Here is a 25762-nt window from a genome sequence, read left to right on the forward strand (position 1 = left end):
TTTGCTAATTCCCTTTATGGGCAGTGCTTTTTGGCTTCACTCTCACCTAGTGTATTTGTTGCTGGTATCTGACGTGTAAATGGTTCTGAGAATATTAATGCAACCTTAAGGCTTCCCAGAGATTTCTAAGTGTTTGTTTGTGTAGTCAAAGATAAGTTTTTGAAACTCTGATTGTTCATATTCTCTTCTTGGTTATTGCTGTTATGGTCAATCATCTTAGTATTGCTAGTACAAGTTTGAATTTTATTTTCAAATTTGTCTCCATAGGAGACTTCTCGAATTTGAATGATCTCAGCAGGTGATGCTTATGGGAACTAATCTTAGTTTGGGAATGGGACGTTACAGCCTCCTATGCTATTATTGCCTCAGTTTGATATTAATAGTGGTTGCGATCTGGTTTAGGGGCATGACACTATTCTAGATAGTGACCATTGTATAAAGGACTTAAACGTCCCAAGGCAAAGCATGGGTGATTTAAATGCAGATTAAGGGGAGGAGTATTCACCTTCCCTCGATTTGAGAGGCCTTGAGGTTTCGGACCCCACCATAATTGACAATCTCCATTGCACAAGTATTATAATGACACCGTCATGCCACCTCATTCATTGCGGGTTATATCCAAAGATGATATGCTATCTGCAGCTATGTTCGACGAAAGATATGCCTCTCTATTAGCTTCGCGATACGCATGATTGGCAATAGTATTAGGTATCCCCTCTATGATTTGTAACTTTTTGTTGAGAAGAGTTTGAGGCTGCCAACTAGGAGTGATCCTGTGTCTAATGGCATTGATGACAATTAAGGACTTCCCTCTGATTTCTAGATTAGATAGTTGCATCGCTTGACAGAGTTTTAATCCAAGGATGAGAGCTTGAAATTCGGCCTCGTTGTAAGTGCTGTTAATTAGGGCAAGAGAGGATTTGAAGAGCATTTGCCCCTTCCAATTGCGAAAAATACAACCAACTCTTGAAGGTCTTGGATTGCCACAGGAGGCACCATCAAAATTCAAGTTATGCCATCTGGGTTGAGGGGGTCGCGAGGTTGCCAAAGAATGCTGGAGCTGGGAATCAACTCCTCCTGGTATAGAGAATCAATTTCATCACATTATGTAATATCACCCCCCTGAAGATTTATAAAGCTGGGGCTCCATTATCTAAATGCCAACACTTTACCACATGAGATCATCTATTTCCGTCAGTTATCTATTGTCTCACATTGTGTGAGCTAAAAATTTATTTGGACTTACTAAATTGTATCTGCAAAGGCACCCAATAATGTGTATAGCAATCATCCCCTTGGTTTTATCCATTTTTTCATGAGCTGAAATTTTATCTAGAAATACAAAAATTAATTTGCACAGGCACACATCTATACATATAGCAATTACCCCCAAGTCTTATCCATGCTACACAGTGGACTAAAACTTCATTTAAATTTATCTGTGCAGGCACCCAGATTGGTTCGTAAGAGTAAAACTTCAGATACAGAGAAAATGGCTGTAAACAGGTCTGAGATTGATGTCTTTGATTCAGATGAGGACACCCTTCCCTGCAATAGCAAAAATGATCAAGGCTTTGAAATGTTGGTTGAAGCAGCTGCATTACACAAAGATGGAGGGTATGTGAGTGCATTGCCCAGTCCTAAATCAGATAGAAATGTTTACAGTGGTGCGAAAAAGGTGAGTTTGTTAGTTGCTAGGATTGTATGAAAGGAATAATGATGTAATTCAAGCTGGGAAGGTTTGTCGGAATGATTTGTTTGATAGTTGGTCTCATACACTCAATTGTGTTTTCCAGCATCTAGATTTAGTGAGATTCAACACGTGAATTTAAAATTCCTTTAAAATTTTATGCTGGTGAGTTTGGAGAAGCTATCCAACAACAGATATACATTGGTCCTGGTGAGCTATTGCTGCAAGTTCTGGTCTACAACTCATTTGCATGTAAATGGATGAGTTACTTGCTGCCCTTGTCAACTCATGAAAAGTTTTAAAATACTGGGCTTACACGAAACAATTCCTACCCAATCAGGCATTGGCTCAAAAAGACTTATTAATTATTATTAGGAGATGGTGTTCACTTGAACTGTTAGAACTCTCTCTTTTTGAGAACATGAAGTTCACTTGAACTCTCACTCATGAATATTTCTGAGTATCTCTCGAGTAAAAAGCTACACTTCTTAATCTTGAATGAATACAAATTTTTCTTACAACTTGGATTTTCGTGTGTTTAAAGCATTGAAACATTAAACAACAATAAAATGTGATTAGATGTGTTTAATCCACACCCAAGTCTTGGTCCATGCCAGATTAAATTGGCATGTTTTTGAACCAGTCCAACTTGGTGACACCCAGTTTTTTTTTTAAATGCGAGATATTGAATTCAATATAAAAAATGTCATTTTTTTTTATGTTTAAAAAATGTCATTTTTTAGGATTTAGTACTTAGGGTTTGATTTTCACTTTGCAATGTCTATGCAGTGTAAATGTAATTCTACCAAGTATTGAAGCCATTGTTTTCATTGCTAGTGATTTCTCATTTAGACCCCAAAAGGAACACATTTAGTTCTTCGACGTCGTCTTCATCATGGAAGCTTATTAATTTTCTTTAATGCTTTCCTTAGACCTCTTTTCCATTTTTGAAAATATCGAATAAATATATTTTCTGCTTATAATTTGAGCTTTCATCACAGGGACAAAATGTTTTTTCACACTGAATTCATTTTCTTCTTTGCTAGTAATTCCTCATTGAGACCCATAAAGGATTACTTTTTTTGGTACTATGACTAGGGTTCTATTATGGGTTTCTAACCCTTAAAGCTAAAACAGAAGCACATAATTTAAACATAAGCAAAATCTTGGAGAAACTGCCCTCAAAAGGGAATTGCACGCTTCACCAGAAAGCCAAAGAGTACAAAACAGAATACGTAACCAACAAAACTAAGCATAAAAACATGTATTTAAGGGAGTTGAGAAACTCTCCAAAAGGCGATTCTTGAACTGCTCAGAGTAGACTTCCACCTATTGTAAGCCTGAGTGAGAACTCCATTACTAGAGACTGCCACTATTTTTTACCTTTGCCACAGTTGGGCTTGCAGACTTTACGAGTCCTTCAAATTGGATGCCTTTTACTATATCTAATCACCTAACTGAGGATACCAGATTCTCACCTTTCAGCTTCAACAGGGTTTAGCTACTCATCACCTAAAGCAAATCCATATGGTGTGAGAGAACAAGATGCTTTATCAGCATTTGCAAATCTTGACAGAAATCAGAAAAGTTGCCAATCTCTGCAACTAAATCTTTATGCCTCATATGCCCTACCAAACCCCCTTGGGCAGCAGGAATCTCAGAAAAAGTTGCCAGCCTCCGGAACCAAATCTTGATGCCTCGTATGCCCTACCAAATACCCTTGGCCAGCCGGAAACTCCTGGGAAGGACCAAACACATGCTCCACTGGGGGTACTTTCTCATCCATGTCTGCTGCTGTGCAAACCAGTAGAGCCTCTAGACTAACGCTCATATTTACCATTTGTATTGCTGTTACCAACTTAGCCTTGAAAACTGCCACTATTGTTGCATGAGAATGTAGTGTAGCATCATCCTTAATCCATTCATTACCTGAAATGCATTTGACACCCTTTAGGATCACTAGGTGAGGGCAGTCAAATTTTTTCTGTAGTCTATGATCCGATACATTTCCTCTGCACAGTGGATCTCGTAGTGATCCTACATTCTACCTTGCCATGACAAATATATACAGCACAAACAAAGCACCCCTCAAAAACTCCACACAGAGACCAAGAATTGCCAAAGACCTACACCGTAGACACCAAAAAACTAGATTAAGCAAGCCCATTCACATTGATGAATGGTATCAGAAATAACAAGTAGGACATGAATGAAGGTAATATTGAATCAATGCAAACTGTCTAGATGATTTGCTCCTGCATGTACTGTCATCATGACAAATAAGGCCAGATGGCCCTCATGTACAATAGCATAAGTTTGAAATATTTTAAGCAAACTGTAAATTAGAGATAGACCGAATTCTCGAGGGGGTCGATTATGGTCCACCAATTTTTCTAGGCCCTTGCAATAAAGCACTTTGCTACTTTCCATTGACGAGAAATCAGAAAGATCAATTCCTTTATGAGCCATCAGATCTGCTATTTTATTTTGCTCTCTTATGGCATTGTGTGAAGGAAACCAACTCAAACTGCCTACTTCACTAGCTTAAGCTCTCTTCTAAATGGATTGTTGTTTCCAACTTGGTGGTTGGATTTTTCCAAAACATTCATGACAATCATGGGATCACCCTCTATTGTTAGTGTTGATATGTTTTTAGGTTAATGGTTTAGGGAAGTACCTTAGCCTCTGCTGTAATCAATCAGAGAAAAACAGCCAGTGAAAAACAACCAGTGAAAAAGAAGGTAGTATTTTTCTGACCTTGTTTTTAGGTCAGAAAAATTACGGTTTCATGTTCTTAGGTTAAGGGTTTAGGGAAGTACCTTAGCCTCTGCTGTAATCAACCAGAGAAAAACAAGGTCAGAAAGATACTACCAATTACATAAAGAAATGGTCATATAAACGACTATATACAGAAATAACTAGGTAAAGCATAAAAGAGATTCAGAATCAGGGATAGAAACATAATCTTATGATTGAGACAACCTCAACACCGTGTGCTATTATGCAGGGTTAATAGGGTGTCTTGATTAACTGTTCAAGCATAATCATGTAGGGTGTCTTATATAACAGTTCCCCTACTCATTATGATCATGTAGGGTGTCTTATAACAGTTCCCCTACTCAATATGATCGTGTAGGGTGTCTTATAACAGTTCCCCTACTCAATATGATCATGTAGGGTGTCTTATACAACAGTTCCCCTACCTAATATAATCATAATAGATTACACAGTATGTGCAGGAGATAATATGCAGTGAATAGTCTTAAAGACAATTTGCTATCCATAATAATATGCTGAGAATATTAACAAAGTTATGCACAGAACTCCATACCAGAATATTGTCTTATCCTAACAATAGCTGCAGATTCGATCTCTTTTTCCTGTTCCCTTCCTCAAGGACTATTTGATCCAATTTTACTTTCTTATTCCCCCCATAATGAGATGGCAGATTGGACAAAAGCTTTAAAAGAATCCAACACTTTGTAATTAACAAAGCTTGCTGATTACTCATGATATCTCTGCAATGAGATTTCTTTTCTTATTTGATTGTGTTCCTATTATCTGCTGTTCGATGCCCCTTGGATGATGCTTTTCTAACTCTTAAATATCCATCAACCTTGTTGGAGGGTTGTGACCCTTAGGCGATTCCCTTTCTCTTTAAGGAATGATATCTCTTCCATGTGCCTCTTCATTTATTTAATTACGCTGTCTTAAACCAGTTGTTAATTCTTGATTAATTCTTATCATCATCGCCATCTTAGGATCGCTATTTTATCTTAATGTTATCCCTGAGCATTGCATTGACAAGTCACTAGTCTTCCAAAGTGAATCGCTACTTTATTCCAAGCTGTCGTGCTTCTTCTATATTGATAGAGGGTGACATGGCATCAAGACTGGGACATGACAGTCCCCACGCATACCACCAAGAACAAGGGTGTTACTGTCTGTAACTTAATAGCAGTTCTGATCTGATCTAATCGATGGTGATCTCCCTCGATGCTTTTGATTCCTTTCCTTTATATCTCTCAATGTGAGGGAGGGGTCACACCTCTTCATCATGTATGCCCTTTGGCAAGAGACACACCCTTTCATCATTAGCACCCTTTGAAAGAGTGCAACTCTTCATTATTTCTGCCCTTTGAAAGGGGCACAACCTTTCACAATCAGATCTGCACTTTTTATTCCACACTTCTCCCCTCTCAAATGAGGTAATCTTCTCCCTTTGTATCTCATTTTTGAGGGAGTTGCAACTTTTCATTCCATGTCTTTTGACCCTTCATTAACTTAATTAAATTTTAATTATATTTAGTCATATTCTTTTATATTTTAATTTTATTTATAATTTTATCATTATTATATATTATTATTAAATTCTATTCCAAAGTTGGGACATTACATATATATAGTAGAAGGGCTATGAGCAAAATTAGGAAAAAGTTCAACTAACTATGACTAAGTCAAAAGAGTTCTATTTGACTTAGGACTTGTGCAATCCTATATGCAAAAACGTATATACAAAAAGACATCTAAGATGTTGATTGCAAACTACAAAAAAACAGCTACAACAAAAGGCATGAAATTAACTAAGTGTCATTAGACACTTCTTTTCCATTCCAATATTGTTTCAAAAATTCTTCAAACTTCTACAAGGCAATCTTCATCTGTGATTCATCAAGTCCTTTGGTGTGACTAGTAATGACCTGAACCCGAGTGATGGAATCCTCCAAACCTATATGACATTTCTTATGCTTCTTCAGGTTAGACCCCAAATTATCTGTAATTACTTGAAATCTGCTAGCATGTCAATTAAGAATATGAAGAAATCCTCTTTGGAAGCCTTTGCATTTACTAGTAGATTGAATTCTTTGATGATTGAATCCACATGAAGAGTCTTCTGATTTTCATCCAGGAATGTGCATGGGAATTCTGATACCTTTTCAACAATATCTTTTCCCTTATGAATACACTCCTTTCAGGATCAAAACGTTTAGCCACTGCAAGTATGAATTTTGGATTTTGTGCAGACATGGGAAAAGATGAGACCAAATGGATACTACTATTAATGGTTGATTTTATTTTGTAATACTATGGAGGCTCTTTGACTCGTTTTGAAAACTCCTCAAGATCCACATGACCTATCTCAGTATCTCTGATATTATCTATATTTGATGACATTGAGGAAGGTGAAAAGATTGGATGAGGATTTTGCTTCTTAAACTTCATGGTCTTCTTACTGGGAGACGAATTTTTCTTCTTAAACTTCATGGTCTTCTTGCTGGGAGATGGGTTCATCATCTCTTGGGAAGCTGAAATTGTGACTTCCAGAGTTAAATGAAAGATCACCACCAAGTACTGAAAAGGGGGCCTCATGAGAAATATTTCTTCAATTTGAACAACTTGCTTGAGGAAGACCATTTGCAACCATACTCCAGTTTCACACAAATTGGATTCAAAAACCCACTTTACACTTAGAAAATACAAAGGTGTAAATCTGACTTGTAACACCGATTTACACTTGGCTGAAAAATAATCCAAATCGGGTTTGTATTTGAGATGATGTAGTTCGGAATTGCAACTCCGAATTGCACTTATGAATATGATGCTTGGGTGCAGTTTGGAGTTACAACCACGAATTGCATCTTGTGAAAGTATGCAAGGGCTTCGTGTAGTTTGGAGTTGTAACTCCGAACTGCACAAAGGGGCAAAGACTTTGGTGTAGTTCGGAGTTGTAACTCTAAACTACACATGGAAAGAGAAAGACTTTGGTGTAGTTCAGAGTTGTAACTCCGAATTACATATGTGATAGGAATCTTTGACAAGGCGTGTAGTCCGAAGTTGCAACTCTGAACTGCATTTGTGATGTGTTTGCAAAAAGTATGTAGTTCGAACTACATGTTTTGGTAAAAATGGAAGGGCGCCATGAACACAAGGGGATGTGTTTTGTTCAGAGTTAAAAAATTTGAACAACATTGAAATCAAAACCATGAATGAAATAAAAAGAGCAAAGAAACCGATTTACAAAACATGCCAACTATAAATACGTGCATTTCGGTGTTACAAACCTGAAATGCACAAAATTTGAAATCGGTGATAACAAGGTATTATCCACATTAGTCTCTACCACAACCTTCATTCTATTTCTTAACCATTCAGGAGGGGTGCATTGTTCAATATCCCCACTCATTTCATCATTTATTTCTTCATTTTCTTGAAACTTTGAAGTGCCGATATCATTCCATCATTGAAATCCTCATCAAGGAAAGTCATGTCCGCATCCTCCGGAATTTCCTCAATTGGTACCGTTGCTTGCTCCATCAAATGATCATCAAGTGGAACTTCCACATCTTGAGAAGGATCTTCCTCACGGTCTTGTTGTTGAATGGATTCCAAGGATTCATTCACCCCTTGACTTGTTGGACCTCCTTTTGTGACTCATTTTCCGCGACTAATGTTCCATTTCTACCCACAGAGGAGGCAACCTGCTGGATAGAAGAAGTGCTAGTTGAGGAGTGAGTTGTTCTTGACTTTTGCTTTTGTTGTGGCGGCTCCTCACTTGAAACTTCGTTTCCCGTAGTCTTCTTTGCTCATGAAGTCTCGGCCATATCTTTTCTTTTCTTATGACTTTCATTCTCTTGTCTATCTCTTTCTTCTTCAACACTGATTCATGCTGCTCCTCATCAGTCTCATCCTTGGAAGAGTGTGATTCCAAATCACCCATCAAGTCATAGGTTAGTGGGATGTCCATTTCTTTCAACCTATCAACTTGGTGATCCATCCACCGTTGTGTATGTGTCATGACTGGCCTTATCAATATGTTCAAATCTCCTACCTTCACCTCGGACCAATTTGGGGTTGGAAGGGGCTTACTTTTTCTTCTTCAAAATGGTGTTGAACACAATTCCCATCATCGTCAACCTGATCGAGAATGAGGAATAGCTAACAAATTCTAATCATTTGCACCGAAAGCCTTGAACACATCCTCTTCCTTATTTCAAAATTCCGATAGTCTTCTAGGTGTACCTTATGTCCATACTTCCTCTTAAATGCCGTTTCAATCTTGTGATAGAGATCAAAATTTGATCTTGATGCATAAGTCACAAGGGAATAGAATTGTAACTCCTCGGATCCCTTGGTTGCCTTGAATGAAGGATATGTCTCAATTGAGTTCCCAATGAAGAGTGGAGAAGAAGTTTTGGGCTTGCGCTTGTTCTTTTGAATCTTATCATATGTAGAGAGTTAGTTGTTCTAATCTTGTGATACAGATCAAAATTTGATCTTGATGCATAAGTCACAAGTGAATAGAATTGAAACTCCTCGGATCCCTCGGTTGCTTGGAATGAAGGACATGTCTCAATTGAGTTCCCAACGAAGAGTGGAAAATAAGTTCTGGGCTTGTGCTTGTTCTTTTGAATCTTATCATATGTAGAGAGTTGCCTTGTAATTTCCAGAACTATCATTTTGTTAGTGGAATACCTTGGAAAATGGTAAGGAGAAGATGAAAACACTTTAAGTTAGATGTAGGTGAACTTGGGAAATTGAATGTACCATGAGCCAAATTTCTTCACTAAGTCCTTAGCCTCTTGTGATAACCTCCTATGAGTGCCTCCTTGCAAAGTTCGGACAATATACATGGAGAAGGCACTCTCCTGAAGTGAGTGGCATTATGAAGATGCAATTGAGGATAGCATTCAAACACCTTGAGTTGTCGTTCTCCATTCCCCACTGGTCCTCTACATGTCAATCCTCTATATCTATAAGTTCTTGCTAGCATGTAGATTACATAAGAGCTCATGTAGAATGATTTGGTTCGCTCCAAGTTCTTCAACTGCTCATCAAGGTTATCATTGATTATCTTGCCCTAGTTGATCATCTTCACCCTAGTTGCTATCTCTTCTATAAAACAAAACATCCAATGCTGAAAGCTAGAAGCTTGAGGGGAACCCATCACTCGATTCAACAAGGCGACAAGATCACCATAGTCCTCTTTGAAATCTGATCTAACAAGTTTCTTAGTGTTGTGACGTTTTCACACATCGCCCCATTTAAATGGGGACCCCCTCTTTTTGCTTTTGTTTTGCTTGTTCTTCTCTCTGCTTTTAGGGTTTTGAATGAGTGAGTTGTCTGGGCTAGGGCTAAGCCTTAGGGGTTTCTTTTGGATATTTTTCAAGCTGAGTCCAGTCAAATTTTGAAAGTTATTAAGCGTCCTCCCGAGAATTGAGATTGAGTCGATAAGGTGAGTCTGTTAGGAAGTCAAATAGGTCCCAGGTTAGGTCTAGTCAGGGTTTTTTGGGGTAAAAATCAAATTTTGTCTAAGTGTTAGCATTTTGAAGATGAAATTGTATATTCTTGCCAAGGTAAATTTTGATCAAATTTTGGAGGCAAGATGATGCCTGAAACAGAGAAAGTGCTCCTGTCCTTCACTGGAGGCCCAGGGCGAATTTCATTCTAACTGCAATTTCTTGTTTTGCGAGAGCTTGCTAACTGATTCCTGGCCTTGAAGATGGCCTAACTCTGCCTTGTGAAATGATTGGAGACCTAAATTTTGAATATTTTAGCCAGAAAGGACGAAAGTGCTCCAGTCCCTCACCAAGGGACCAAAGCACAAATGTTATTTTATGCATATTTGTCACTGACTTTTCTATTTTGTTTTATGCAGGGTCTTCCGGAATGATAATTGGACACGACTTGATACTTTTGAAGATTTTGAAGGCACAAAAATGGTGAATTTTGAAGGTTGAAGGAAAAAGTGGTCCCGTCCCTCACCAAGGGACCAAGGCAAAGTGCTCCCGTCCCTCACTGAAGGACAAAGGCGAAAAGACTTATTGGAGCCATTCCTGGCCTTGTTTGGTCAAATTAAAACATCAAAGGCATAGTGAAGGACGAAATGAACATGATAGAGCATCCAGACTTGATTGAAAACAATGAAATGATGAAGTTTTTGCCTAGAAGGTAAAAAGTGCTCCCGTCCCTCACTGAAGGACCAGAGCACTTTTCTTTATATGCACAATTTTAGACCTCTTTTGGACATTAACTTTTATTCATAGCGTGAAGTAAGATGAAATCTTCTCTAGCAAAGGAATTTCGAGGTGAAAAGTGAGACAACTTGGCTTAGAGGGCAAAAAGTGCTCCCGTCCCTCACTGAAGGACTGGAGCACTGAATTTCAAATTCGCACTATCTTTGCAAGGTTAAGGTGATTTTATGATTTGAAGAGGTTAAGGGAGGCATGTTTTGTCCATTGAATATAATTTAAGCGGTTCACAAAGGAGTAAATCAACCCAAATGACAAAAAGTGCTCCCGTCCCTCACTGAAGGACCATGCCACTTTTTCAAGTTTCTCTTCTTTGTTTGGTATTTTATGGCAAAACTTGACTTGGATGGGAAGGACGAAGGATGTTTTATGCCTTGGACGCGATTGAACTTTTAAAAGAACAAAGAAATACACCAAGATGCAAAAAGTGCTCTCGTCCCTCTCCAAGGGACCAAAGTGATTTTACAAAAAGTGCTCCCGTCCCTCTCCAAGGGACCAGAGCGATTTTCCAAAAGGTGTGAATTTCCTGCAAGGCCAAGGCAAGTTTGTGATTGAAATGAATGGAAGAGGACATGATTAGCCCATTGAAGATAATTTGGGAAGCTAGCAAAGGACGGATAAGCTTGAAATTGAAAAAGTGCTCTCGTCCCTCACCAAGGGACCAAGGCGAAGTGCTCCCATCCCTCACTGAAGGACCAGAGCACTTAACATGTTATCTAGCCTTTCTCACCAATTTTGGACAAATTGAGGCCAAGGCGCAAGTTTGAAAGAGTGTTTAAAATGCCTTGAAGTGGAATTGAGATGCGAGAGTTGCAAATTTTGACGACAACTTGCAAAAGTGCTCCCGTCCCTCACCAAGGGACCAGAGCGCTTTTTTCAAACATGACCATTTACCTTGCATTTTGAAAGGATATTTTTATTACCAAGGCTCAAGATGGAGTGAAATATGATATTCTACGCCTTGAGGGTAAATTGAAGATTAATGTGATCAAGAATTCATGCAATGGACTCAAAAGTGCTCCCGTCCCTCACTGAAGGACCAGAGCACTTTTTATGAAAACAACTAATTCCCTCCGAGATTATGCTAAGGCAAAGTTGTGTGAGATAGGAAAGAACTTCTAAAGCATGGTGAACGAAGGTTTGACTTCAAAAATTGAGAATCCTAGCCTAAAAATGAAAAAGTGCTCCTGTCCCTCTCCAAGGGACCAAAGCGCTTAACATGTGCATTCTTTATTTTGCAATATCCCAACGTTAACATCCTCCAAATCGCATGAAATGCCAAAATCATCAACTTCGAAATATTTGAAAAAAAGATTTAAATTAAATTGGCGTTTAATAAAGGCGCATGGCCTTTAATAAATTAATTTTGAGCCTTAGAAAATCGAAATTTTAATTATAAAGGCATTTAAAATTAATTTTTATTAAATCAAATTAAAAGATGATGCGCTTGAGGTATTATTTTTATTCATTTTATCAAGTCGGCCTCTTCTTTTTTTTAATTTTATTTATTTTTTTGCCTTTATTTGCAAGGTCGGCCTCATGGGTAAGTGGAAGGTGAGCGCTCTATATATTGGAGGTGTTTTTTCACAATTCAAATCATTCTTGCATTATCTCCAATGCGAACTTGAAGAGCAATTTGAGGAGGGCGAAATTCATCTTGAAGGCTATTGGAGAGGAGAATTTCTTGCTAGATTGGAGGATAAATTCCAGATTTTTTGAAGACATTTGAAGGCGAATTTCCAGATTTTTGAAGAGGCTAGTGGAGTTTATTCTTTTTCAAACTAGAGGAGGCGTACTTCATCCAAGGAAGGACTATAAATCTTGCCCAACAAAATCCGGTCCTCTTCCTTCATTTTTCAAGGTTTTGTACTTAAATACTCAAAGGGAAGGTATGAAGAATCATTTTTTGAAGTTCTTATTCAAGACTTATTATGATCCCATTGCAATTTTTTAAAGTCTAAGTCTTGAAGATCCAAATTCCATTCATTATTAATTTGAAAATGTGTAGTTCTTGATTTAGCATGACTTTTTTCAAATTAATATCTTAAGTTTTACCATTGAAAGGTCTTAAATTTCATGCTTTGAGGTTTGATGCTCAAAAGACTAACTTTAATATTTTGTGTAGGCATCAAATGGAGATCCCGGAGTTGTAAAATCAAGCCAGATCAAGGACGGTCTCCTCCAAGAAGATCAAGCAAGGACAAGGGCGACCTCCTCCAGTCTAGCATCGACAAGGATGGCTTTCTTCGATCAAACATCAACAAGGGCGACCTCTTCCAATCCAGCATTCCAAGGTGAGGTACATCAACATCCTGCACATCAAGGACACAAGAAGTCAGAGCAAGGGTTCGTTGAAGAAGCAGATAGTTCCAGATGAGTTAATTAAAGCTAGCTTCTCAACAACATCAAATTGAATATCTACCAAGCTACAAGTGTCAGACGAGTTGGCATCCTAGTCATCACTCCTCCAGTCGGATTGGTCCACCTCAACAATGTCCAGATTCAATGTACCTAACTCATAGAAGGTAGCACAAACTTCAATGTACCTACCCCAGCTATCCATTGGTGGAATTTTCCAGAGAGGACATGTGTCCAAGCAATACAATTATTTCATTGGTCGAGCATTAAATGTTATGTAATGGTTGTAACAAACCCTAATTAGGGTTTTCATTATTGAATCTTGGCCATTGATCTCAAATTGATCTTAGCCATCGAATTGTGTTGTGGGCACTATATAAGCCCTGGCTTTTCATTTTGTAAAAGGATGGAATAGTTGGAAGCAGTTAGAAGATAGATAGAGAGTAGTTAGAAGGTGATTAGCTAGTTGATAGAATAGCAATTAGAGTAGAGTAGAGAGAGAAGGCAAAGATTGTTGCCAAGATGTTGTTGTAAAAGACTTGTAACTTCATTGAAGAAATGGTGAAATTTATGGGTCAATTCGACAATTTGCATGGTCTCTATACTTCTCGTATTTGATTTCATGTTATTAGATGAGTGGAAGAAATGTGCTTGATTGATGGTGAAATTCGTATATCCATACTACTAGCAGTTTGTTGATTGCAGACTTGCCTTGTGTAGTCAACTGGAATCATTCAACTTAAGCTTAACTTCAATTGTCGCTTCTTCATTGATATGCATCAACCTGATGGTGTCTATGCCTGCAGTGATGATTTGAACATCATAAAGCTTTCCTTCGAAGATCGCACTAACCTTGTGGAGATGGTCCTGGGATGTCAAAACAAGACTTAGTTAGAATTTCATCAAAGATCAATCATTGCTCCTACATTCCTTAGTATTAGGATTAGATCCTTTCCTCGCCCTCATCTTTTTTCCTTTTTTCAAGTCAAAGCTAGTAAGAGCCTGTGTTCCAGCAATATTCAAAGCAAATCAGAAGTTCAGTCATCAAGTGTAAGTCCCCTTGTGATTCCAGCAAATCACATCATACCACAGAGAGCTTATCCACACGTAGAGACCCTACATACAAGAACCTTGAAGTCATCCCGATTGAACCTTTTCGCGACATCTTCAGCATTCGGAGGCTTTATTCAAGAGAGGATAAGGTACCCTTGGGTATTTTATTCTGTGTTTGATAGTGTACAAAATACACGTCAACACTTAGGTATCTTGGTATAATGCTTCCTTGGCTTCAACATCCATGTGTTGTTGATGATCTCTGCACAAGACACCGGTCCATTGTTGTATATCCTCAAAGCTTTCTCTTTAGTCTTGTAGATAGTAGAATTGTATCTTGGAATGTGGAAAGCCTCCTCAATAGAATCCCCTGTCAAATCAGCTAGCACTCTTCCATCGGGACCTATTATTTGTCTTCCCTTGGGATCATAATATCTTGCACACTCCACCATCAACTTGGCACATTGTATTGCAGGGGGGGGAGCCGACAACTTTCACAATTCCATTCCTCTCCATCCTCTTGGCTAACTTATATGGATTGTATGCATGTGTAGTGTCGTAAATTGTACACCCTTGCTAGGGTGGTACAATTTCACACTTAGGTTAGCACCCACCTTAGTGTGTTTGCATCTTGCATTGTAATTTCCCTTTAAGCATTTAATTAATTAATTAAATTAAATTTAAAGTCATATTTCATCACTTCATACATCATAAAATTGGGCCCTTTACCCTAAGTGTGCCCCTTTTTATTTTATTCCTCCAATAGATCATTTAATCATAAACCCTAATAATGTTCTATTTCGACCTTTAAGGCCCGATTTCGCATATGAAAACACCTCGAAATCAGCTGTAACTTTGGGATTCGCTCTAATATTATCATATCTAACGGCCCTGAAAATTTGGTGAAAAGTTGGTCGGACCGTGGTGGGAATGCACATGGTCCTCAGCTTTTTCCCGAAATTTCGGGAGCACAATTCTATGATATTATTTTGCTTAACCCCAAAAGATTGGCAGGAAATTCAATTCCTAGGTCGGCCTAAAGGCGGAATTAAGTCGAAATTAAGATCTAGGGTTTCATACATAAGAGCTCTCTTTCTTCATTTGAAGGGATGGAGGGATCTTTCTAAGAATCTAAGAGCAGGTTTTTGGGAGCACAAGGAGCCTTCTATGTAGTGAAAGAGAAGCCTATGTGGAGTCTTCAACAACATTCAACAACATTCAACAACATTCAACAACATTTCATCAAGCATTCATCATCAATTAGGAGCCTTGAAGACATTGAAGAGTAATAGGAGATCTTGTGGCAATATCCCTCCCTTAGGGATTGGTATGATTTCATGTTATTTTCATGTCTTTGTATGAGCTTCTTTACATCAGCTTGCATATTTACATTCATGCTTTAGATCACTTTGCATCATTGATTTAGAGCATTTACTTTGTCAATTACAAGCATTTAAGGTTTACTCTTTAGGGTTGCTCTAGATTGTTTGCATTCATCCTAGGGTCTTGCACGCACATAAGATTCCTGCACACACTATTTTACTATACAAATCGGCTATTTGTGGAGGTGGAAATCACCAACATAGGGGTTTGACTAAGGCAAAACCCTATATAGCCACCCAAACCTTCCCTTTTCAGTTGCAGGTGCAGAAACAGGCATCCGGAGGCAATTTCAGATCTGGAAAAGGCATCAGAACCACTCAAAAGTCTCAGAAGTGCAGAAATCTGTCAAGGACAAGGGCGTAGCGCCTTGGTCCTGCCCAGGACAGGGGCGTGGTGCCTTGGTCCCTCCCTTTTGTAGTCAAATTTGATAGGTTGCAGACTCAGGACCTCCAGTTTGCAGTGTCTTAGTTGCAGCGTCCTGTCTGCAGAAACAAGACAGTGGCGTGGCACCCTGGTCCAGGTCAGTTTTGGTCAATTTGCAGCATCAGGTACACATCTAGAATCCTCTCCCTTTCATGCTTTCAGTATCTTAGTTTTAGATCTGCAAGTTTGTGCAATTCCGAGTTCATTTATGCTTCATTCTTTATCTCCTAGTCTAGTTGATCATTCAAACCCTAGTTTTTTTCTCATCATTTGCAACAAGAGGAATAGAAATCCTAAGAGGTAATCCTTGGCTCTCTCTTTCTCACAAGAAGTAACCAAAGCGATCTATCTCCCTAGGCTCTTTCGTATTCCCAATGTGTTGGCAAAAGTGGGATTAGGTCCTAGTCACCCAATCTCGCTTTTCCCGCCACCACAACATGTATTCACTCTTTGAACTCCTCTAAGTCGATGTGTCCAAGGTTGGTGTCTCTAACCTTCTTCCTTTTCAAGACGATTTTTGATTCTAGGCCCCTGTAGTCATACTTCATTTGTGCTTGCCTTGGTTGCCTTGAGACTCCTTCGGCTCTAGCACTTGACATCTACCACCTGAAACAAAACACCTTTAGTTATAAAAGTGAAGGATACAAGGGTGACCTAGAAACGTTTACAAAGAATGAAATGCAAAAAGTGATTAAAATGGACTCATGGAAATTTTGATGAATTCTTGCAATTAAGGCACATGTAAATGGATTCCCACAAAATTTGTCAATAAACATCACAAAACATGATCCACATTCCAATATAGAAATCTGGAAGTGAAAGTGAATCAAACCAAAACTCAGATTTCTTGATGAAAAATCCAGCTCCTAAAGATGCCTTTACTCTTGTCAAATGCATGCCTCCTTCCTCTCACAACTCAATTTTGCTTGGTGATGATAATGTAGGCACAAATCAGATCAAAATGTGGACAAATTCACCTTAAACAATATGCTCCAATTTTGCCCTTGGCTAGAATGAAACCTATAATCAAGCCTGACTTATAATGTGCTGCGCAAGGTGATGAAACTGGAAAAATTTGCACTAAACCAGGCTAATTTGCACTCTTGTTAGGCTGGAAACCTGATTTTGCTTAGGTCTGATCTTAAAGGTTTAAACCAGGTCTGCACAAATTCGCTCCAAATCAGGTCTATAAAAATGATGAAATTGTCTCCAAAATTGCACCAAAATAGGCCTTGACAAGTTTGGACTATATCTGATCCTTAATTCGCCTTACTCGCTGATGAAATTTGCCACCAATTGTAGGGTGATTGATAAGAAATGCTGCTCAGGTGTGCTGGTGATGATTCACTCAGCTCTGCTCTTCTTTATTTGTCTTTGAATTGGATTGAATTGATGTTCAAACGAGAAAATTTGATCCTTGCTTTATATCATCCTTCACACTTGAAATCGCATTCTCCCAATTAGGCCGACTTGCATTTTTACTTCAATTTGATTTTTTTTAGATTTTAACCTTGGCATTAAGGGCCGACTTGGGGAAAAATTTCTACCCTAGCGCTATTTAGATGGGTAGAAGGATAATGATTAGCACTAAATGAGGTCTCCCAAGGAGAGGTGGTCACCAAAATTGAGTTTAACTGGATAAATGAGTGCTAGTCCTTGGTGGAGCTGGAATTGAGGGCGCCAAATCACAGTTCAGCTGGAATTCAGGTCGCCAAATCAAGGTTCAGCTAGAATTTAGGGCTCCACAGAGTTCAGCTGGATAAAACATTGGTGAAGGATTTCTAAGTGGAAACTTATGGATTTTTCTAGGAAAAAATCCTCTTTAATTTCACAAGTTAATTGTTGAATTTTGATTGAAAATTCCACCTAACACAAAGATCATACTTGAATTTGACAATTTTGTCCAAAAATTTTACAAAATTTTCTCACTTTCCTTCCTTGTCTGGGGATCAAATTTCCATCCTTTCTACACTTAGCATTTCAACAATCATAAACTCTCAACAACTTATCCTAACAATAATTTTGGAACATTTTTTGCATTTTTGACAACTATGACAATTTTGACAACATTTACAAGATTTTACATCTTTTGACAACTTACAATCTTGGAACTCACTGATAGGTTCAAGATAAAGATTTGGTGACTTACGGATATTCCAAAGTGTAAACTTGCAATCAAAGCTCATTTGTACTGTTAGACCGACTAAACCCTAGCAAAGGACTAGACTATTAAGCAAAAGAGGGGGTCCCCATTTGCAATGGGGCAATCTGTGAAAAGGTCACAACAAAACCCAAGTCTTATTTCTTATAAGACTGATGCTTTGTTTCCATGGCATTTTCCCATTACCTTTTGCTTCCTCAAAGACTTGTTGAGAACATGGTTATACCGAGAGGGGGGAGGGGGTGAATCAGAATAGCATCAAACTTTTAGTTTTTCAACTTAATAACACATGCACATAACTTAATCCCAAAACATATTCTTCATATAAACACTACGTAACCCGGGGACGCATCCTTGGGCTAAAATCCCCCGTCTCTGTACCGGGGACATTTCAAGGACTTGGGGACGGCTAGGGGACGTCCCCCCCCCCCCCGTCCCCAAAATTGCAAAATTTGTGGGAAACGTCCCGGAAACTTGGGAACGACTGTGATTCTCAAAGGGGATGTCCCCCTGTCCCCAATATGGTTGGGGGACGTCCTCCCGTCCTACGGACGACCAATCATCCCCATTTTCCCAGCACATTAAAAAAAAAAAGACTCAAATGCTCAAAAAAAACATTTTTTAATTTTATTATAGGTTTGTAAAACTGGATTTTCACTAATATGATGGGTAAACATGTCTGAATCACTCCCAAAAGCACTTAGAAATAATGAGCATTAGCCTGGTAATAAATTTCACAAACACTTAGAACTCAGTAGTGCATAAAAAATTGGTTGCAGTTATGCAATATTGGACTTTTCACAATTATGAAAGGTAAACAGGTCTGAATCATAGCCCAAAGCACTCAGAAATATGAATAATAGCTTGGTATAGAATTTCACAAACACCCAAAACTTTTTAGTGCACAAAGAAGCAGTTGTAGGTCATAATATAAATGGAAGACTATCAAAATATACTTCAACTAGAAAGAAAAAATGAACTACATGCAAATAAGTGTTGGCAATGGCATATTAACAATGTATTTTCAATTATGAATACATATTGAGTATTGACAATGAATTCTGAATTATGAATGCACATTGAGTATTGACAATGAATTTTGAACACAAATGTGGTATGTTAGAGGTCTATAATGTACATATGCCTGCTTTATCCATGTTTTCATATGAATATAATGTATATATACATGCTTTATCTATTTTTCATATGAACATTTAAAATTTCCCTATATTTTATATAGCCGTCCCCTTTGCCGTCCCCCCACCGTCCCCAAAATTGGCAAAAAAAATTGCGGTCCCGGAAACTTGTCCCGTCGTCCCCGTCTCAGAAACTTGGGGAAACATAGTATAAACATTCACACAAAATCTAACTACCACATAACACATGTAGAACATAGGATAAATATGTGGAAACCTTTACGGGAGAAAACCACGGTTAAATAGCTTTCTTATATATAGAAAACTTATTTTAAAAAGTTGTAGGTATAATCCCACTATAGGCACCAACCCCTCATTCTGTTTGTGAGACACTTTCCCACTAGAGGCACCAACCCCTCATTCTAATTCGTGAGCACTTGCCCACTAGAGGTACCAACCCCTCATTCAAATTCCACCTTTTAACAATGATGGATGATCCTATTCTTCACAAGTTCCCTTCTTCAACTTTCTATTATGGTGACAACAAATTTGCCACACAACTGATCACAATCTCTCATAAAAATCCCCTCTAATCTTTTTTTTCTCTCTATAACTCTGCCACAAACTCTTTGCAAATCTGTCTTTAAATCTGCATAATCTTCTTCTCATGTTCTTCTCATCAAATCTGCATTACATTGAGGAACACACTCTTCATTCACAAGTAATCTGAATCTTTCTTATATACCTTCAAACTATGCCTTTTATCTAAAAGACACGTCTTTTGATAATTTCTTTATTTAATCAATCTCACACATATTTCATTTTATTTGCTTGATTGATTCATATTTATTCTCCTTGAATGATCTGCCTTTCTATATTTTTCCAAACTCAACTCACACTACTCTCCACTCTCTTAAATATATTCTTTTATTCCATTCTGTTGTGACCATTTCACACATCGCCCCATTAGAATGGGGACCCCCTTTCTTTTTTGCTTCTGTTTTGCCTGTTCTTCTCTCTGCTTTTAGGGTTTTGAGTGAGTGAGTTGTCTGTCTGGGCTAGGGCTAAACCTTAGGTGTTTCTTCTGGGTGTTATTCAAGCTGAGTCCAGTCAAATTTTGAAAATTATTAAGCATCCTCCGGAGGATTGAGATTGTTGAAATAAGGTAAGCCTGTCAGGAGAGTCAGATAGGTCTCAGGTTAAGTCTAGATTCAGGGTTTTTGGGGTAAAATCCAAATTTTGTCTAAGTGTTAGCATTTTGAAGGTGAAATTGTGTGTTCTTGCCTAGGTAAATTTTGATCAAATTTTGGAGGTAAGATGATGCCTGAAACACAAAATTTGCTCCTGACCCTCTTTGAAGGTCCAGGGCGAAATTTATTCTAAGTGCAATTTCTTGTTTTTGACAGGCTTGCTAACTGGTTCCTGGCCTTGAAAATGACCTAACTCTGCCTTGTGAAGTGATTGAAGATTTAAATTTTGGATGGATTAGCCAGAGAGGATAAAATCGCTCCTGTCCCTTGTTGAGGGTCCAGGGCGAAAATGTTATTTAAGGCATATTTGTCACTGACTTTTCTAATTTGTTTTGTGCAGGGTCTCCAGGACAGATGATTGGACGTGTTTTGATGCTTTTGAAGATTTGAAGGCATGAAAATGATGAATTTTGAAGGTCAAGGGAAAAATCGCTCCTGTCCCTTGCTGAAGGCCCAGGGTGAAATCTTGATTTCCCTCATCTTGCAGTGAAAAAGGACCAAGTGTTGAACATGAATGGAAAACAAGTGATTTTCTCCACCCGCCTGAAGGAGTTTTACCTTGAAGTGATGAAGGATCTTGTTGGGATCATCAAAGGCGCTCCTGACCCTCACTGAAGGTCCAGAGCGATTTTCTTTATATGTGTCATCTTGTGACCTTTTGGGAAATGAGAATTTATTCATAGCATGAAACAAGATAATATCTTCCTTAGCCAAGAAATTTCGAGATGAAAAGTGGAACGATTTGATCATGATGGCAAAAGGCGCTCCTGTCCCTCACTGAAGGTCCGGAGCTTGATTTTCAAATTTGCGCTATTCTTGCAGGATCAAAGTGATTTTATGATTGGGAGAGATCAAGGAAAGCATGTTCTATCCGTTGAATATAATTTGAGTGATCAACAAGGAGGAAATCAACCCAAATGACAAAGGGCCCTCTTGACCCTCACTGAAGGTTCGGAGCTAGATTCTAAAAATGCAATTTTCTTGCAAGGACAAAACAAGTTTTGTGATTGAAATGAATGGAAGAAGGTGTGTTTTGCTCGTTGAAGATAATTTGGAGGGCTAACGAAAGATGGATAAGCTTGAATTTGCAAAATCGCTCCTGTCCCTCTTTGAGGGACCAGGGCGAAAAACCTAATATCCAGCCCTTCTCTCCAAGTTTGGACAAATCTAAGCCAAGACGCAAGTTTGAAATGATGTTTAAAATGCCTTGAGGTGGAATTGAGATACTAGGATTACGAATTTGGATGACAATTTGCAAATTCGCCCCTGTCCCTCACCAAGGGTCCAGGGCGAAATTTCTAAGTGTGCCCACTTTCCTTGCATTTCGAGATAACTTTTTGTTTCCAACACTCAAAAGGGAGTGGAGAATGATGTTCTACGCCTTGAGGGTAATTTGAAGTTGAGGTAATTAAGAATTTGTGCAAAAGACTCAAGATCGCTCTTGATCCTCACTGAAGGTCCAGGGCGATTTTTGCAAAACCAATAGCTTCCCTCCAAGATTACGCTAAGGCAAGGTTGTGCAAAGATGGAAAAGGTCTTCTAAAGCATGGTGAACAAAGATTTGACTTCAAAATTTGATAATCCTAGCCTAAATTGCTAAAGTCGCTCTTGTCCTTCACTAGAGGCCCAAGGCGAAAATCTTTAGAACACCTATTTTGCCTTTCGGAAGCAAGTTGAGCATGCATGGAACAAGTGAAAGAGATCATTACTTACCCCACAACGAGAATTGACAAATAAAAGGTGAAGGATTAAGAGCAAAAGTGAAAAGGTGCTCCTGTCCCTCTCCAAGGGTCCAGGGCGAAAAAGGTCCTAATGCACTTCCCTCCTAGAGATCAAGTGAAATTAAACTCAAGAATCCAATTAAAAATGCCATTTTAACGCCTAGATGAAGTCTTGGACAAGAAAATGAGGAATGTAAGGCCTAAATTGAAAGTTCGCTCTTGACCCTTGCCAAGGGTCCAGGGCAAAGTTGGTAGCACTTTTTATTTTCACCATATTTGAGCGTTGATATCCTCCAAATTGCATTAGATGCCAAATTGCTAAATTCGAAATATTTGAAAAAATTAAATTAAATTGGCATTTAATAAAAGACACATTGGCATTTAATAAATTAATTTTGAGCCTCAAAAAATCGAATTTTTATTATAAAGGCATTTAAAATTAATTTTTGTGAAATCAAAATTAAAAATGGAGTGCTTGAGGGCTTATTTTTATTTATTTTATCAAGTCGGCGTCTCTGTTTTGCAATTTTATTTATTTTTTAGGCCTATTTTGCCAAGTTGGCCTATGGGGAAGCAAAGTGGTGAGCACCCTATATAATAGGGGTGTTTTGATCATGTTTAATCAATCATTCACTCATTACTTCAAGTACGAATTTGGAGAGCAAGAAGAAGGTGCGAAATCTGGTCTATTTGGAGCGAATTTATCTAAAGTGTTGGAGGCTAGAAGGAGGTGGAGTTGATTCTTGTGAAGGCTAAAGGAGGCGCATTTTGCTCAAGGGAGAACTTTGATCTACATTTTGCCTAGTGAATTCACCTATTTTTGCATCATTTCTTAGAATTAGTACTCAAGTGGAGGTATGGCGTAATCACCTTAACACCATTGTTGAAGATTTGAATTTTGCGCTTTGTTTTGAAAATTCTAAGTTTGATGTAGTTAATTAGGAAATGATAACTCAAGATTTATCATGAAGTTTCCTAATTAATATCTTTTATCTTCCTTGCTACTCTTCAAGATATTTTACTAATTATGAAATGTTGTGTAGGTGTCAAGATGGCGACTCCAAAGGCAGGAGCATCTACTAGTCGTCCAACTCTCATGAAGGAAGATCAGAGGAATGAAGAATTGGAGACCAGGATCGTCTCCAAGTGGAGCAATATTGGAGATACCAACTTGGGAAACTTCAGTGTGAAGAAGTTTCGAGAGGTCCCTTACATTGGCAAGCCATCACCTGTCGCAAAGAGAATAATTGAAAGTGGCATCATCAAGGCGGCTGGTTTCCCTCCAGCAGTCCAGTGTCATGAGCTGATGATCGAGTGTGCCCGCCATTATGACTCACAATCAAGATCGATCGTATCCAAGGAAGGGAACACTTTGGCTTACCTTTCAGAGGAGGCTATAAGTGAGGCTCTCCATCTTCCAGAGCATAAAGATATGATTTACAAAATCCTAGAAGGAGCCAGGTCAATGTATGAAGATGATCCCGACACTTGTTTGAATATCATCAATAAGAACTGGTTACTCAAAAGTCGTCCTCGCTTGAGCAAGATTCCCAACACACCACATAGGATCGACTTCCAGGAGGAGTGCAGAGATTTGATAACTTTGCTCAATCGAGTTACAGGGGCTCCTCAAGCCTTCTACTTTGAGAAGTGGATGTTCTGCTTCATCCAAGTGATAGTTCAAGGGAAAGGAGCGATTCATTGGGCTAGAATTATTAGCCATTGCCTGGATGTGCAGTTGAGGAGACTAAAGCCTACCAAGTCGTTCCACATGAGCTCATATGTCATATATGCCTTGATCAGGAATTTCGAATATGCAGGGCTACCTCATAGAGGAGTGATCGGAAGAGGACCCGGAGAAGTGAGAGTTTGTGATTCCTATGTTCATTTGCATCATCCTCCTAGAGGCGACTACAAGTTAGTCAATGACACCTTCACGATGAACATCACTAGGATATTGCAAGGTGGGATTCACAGTCGACTGTCTCTGGATGCACAGGAGCTTGTGAAGAGGTATGGTGCTTGGTTCATCCAGTTTCAAAAGTTTACATATATCAGAGTTCATGGGTGTCCTTCACCTCCCTACATGTTGCCGAGGTATCCGACAGACAGGATAGTGCTACTTGAGGTGACCAGACAGTTGGCAGCTTATGCGAAGGCATTCAGACACAGGCATGGAAATGGAATTCCCGTGCCCATCATATTGGGGAATTCAGTTGAGGTATGTCCTAATACTCAGGCCTTGGATGATGCAGAGAAGGAATTGGCTTTATATTCATTTACATTCTTTGCCTCGAGGGAGAATTTCGATCCTCATGGTTATATGGAAGAGACAACTGGTAGGAAGTACAAGCACGAATTTCAGGTAGAGGACTTTTGGATGAATCTCTCAAGTGATTTAGAAATGAAAAGAAAGATGCATTCTAGATTACCTTTAGATTTCATCAGGAAGTGCAAAGTTTACAGAGTGGCCGATCAAGCTCAGGACAGTGGCAGACATCTCCAGTCATCCTATGACAGAGAAGACAAAGCAGTGAAGATAGATTGGAACGAGCCTGAGATTTTGGACTTGAGAGCTTTGATGGCTCCCGTTTTGTCATGTACTCGCAGATGGGTGGATGTACAACATCAAAAGTTAAGAGAACAAAACATACCAATGACTTTTACTTTGGAGGAAAGACTAGAAGAAGGAGGAGCAAGCGCAAGTGAAGGCAATTCTCATCCTAGAGGCGCAAAGAGGAAAGAAAGACCTGAGAAAAGAGAGCCTTCCAAGAAGAAGCAAGAGGCCAATTGAGATCGCTCATCAGGCACATCTTCTCGACATGAAAAAAGGACAAGTCAAGTTGAAGGACAAGAGAAGACGGTGCCTGAGGTTGATGAATCTATGGAGTCGATGGTCAGAATGATAAACCTGAAAAGGGGCAGACACCTCACCATTCATCAAGTCAATCTCTCCAAGTCGATGAGCTACATGAAGAGAAGAATGATGATGAAGTGACATCCCCTCTCCGAGAGGACGAACCATTGCTTAAGGAAATACAAGTTAGAGAGACAAGATCCGCCATTCCGGATTGGTTAAGGGAGAGATTGACAAGGGTGATTGTGATTGAAGATGAAGATGATGTAATTGACTTAGAGAGCCTTATAGGAAATTCTCAAGAAGTAACAGAGAAGAAGAAGGCCACCAAGATGTCCAAGGTGATCAGAGATGAGACAGGGTCCAGGAAGTTGCAGATAGCTACACCAGTAGTGGACAAGTATGAAGGTGAAATTCTTGCAGAAGAGTATGATGTAGAAACATTTGAGCTTGGTCCACTCACTACTGAACAGGCATTGGATGAGGCAATCGATTCATTTGAAGCACTTAAAGACAAGCTTAAGGAAGAAATGGAAAAGAATAGAAAACTTGAGAGAGAGGTCGGTGCTTGGAGAGGCTACTTTAGTCATCTCAATCAGCCCTTGGGACGTCGGGATCCAGCAGTGTCTCCTGTGCAAGCACTTCCCCTTGAATCAGTTGGCGAGGCAGAAAGAGTCAAGAGCTTGGTTCAGCTTATGAGC

At 38.9% G+C, this 25762-nt stretch overlaps 1 protein-coding gene across 3 annotated transcripts in view; it reads left to right on the plus strand.

Annotated features, from left to right (window-relative positions):
- The window catches only part of LOC131038465 (uncharacterized), a 91470-nt gene that overhangs the window by 15089 nt on the left and 50619 nt on the right, over nucleotides 1–25762 (plus strand). For 2 of the 3 annotated variants that reach the window (XR_009358735.1, XM_059209988.1), the window contains exon 2: nucleotides 1448–1678. The exons of the other annotated variant lie outside the window; for it this stretch is intronic. Coding sequence is in view for 1 of the 2 variants with exons in the window: in XM_059209988.1 (XP_059065971.1) it covers nucleotides 1448–1678 (231 nt within the window). In the remaining variant the exon portion in view is untranslated. The remainder of the gene's footprint in view (nucleotides 1–1447; nucleotides 1679–25762) is intronic. 3 annotated transcript variants of the gene reach the window in all.

The sequence above is a fragment of the Cryptomeria japonica genome, chromosome 8 (assembly GCF_030272615.1).
Source record: "Cryptomeria japonica chromosome 8, Sugi_1.0, whole genome shotgun sequence".
NCBI lineage: Eukaryota > Viridiplantae > Streptophyta > Pinopsida > Cupressales > Cupressaceae > Cryptomeria > Cryptomeria japonica.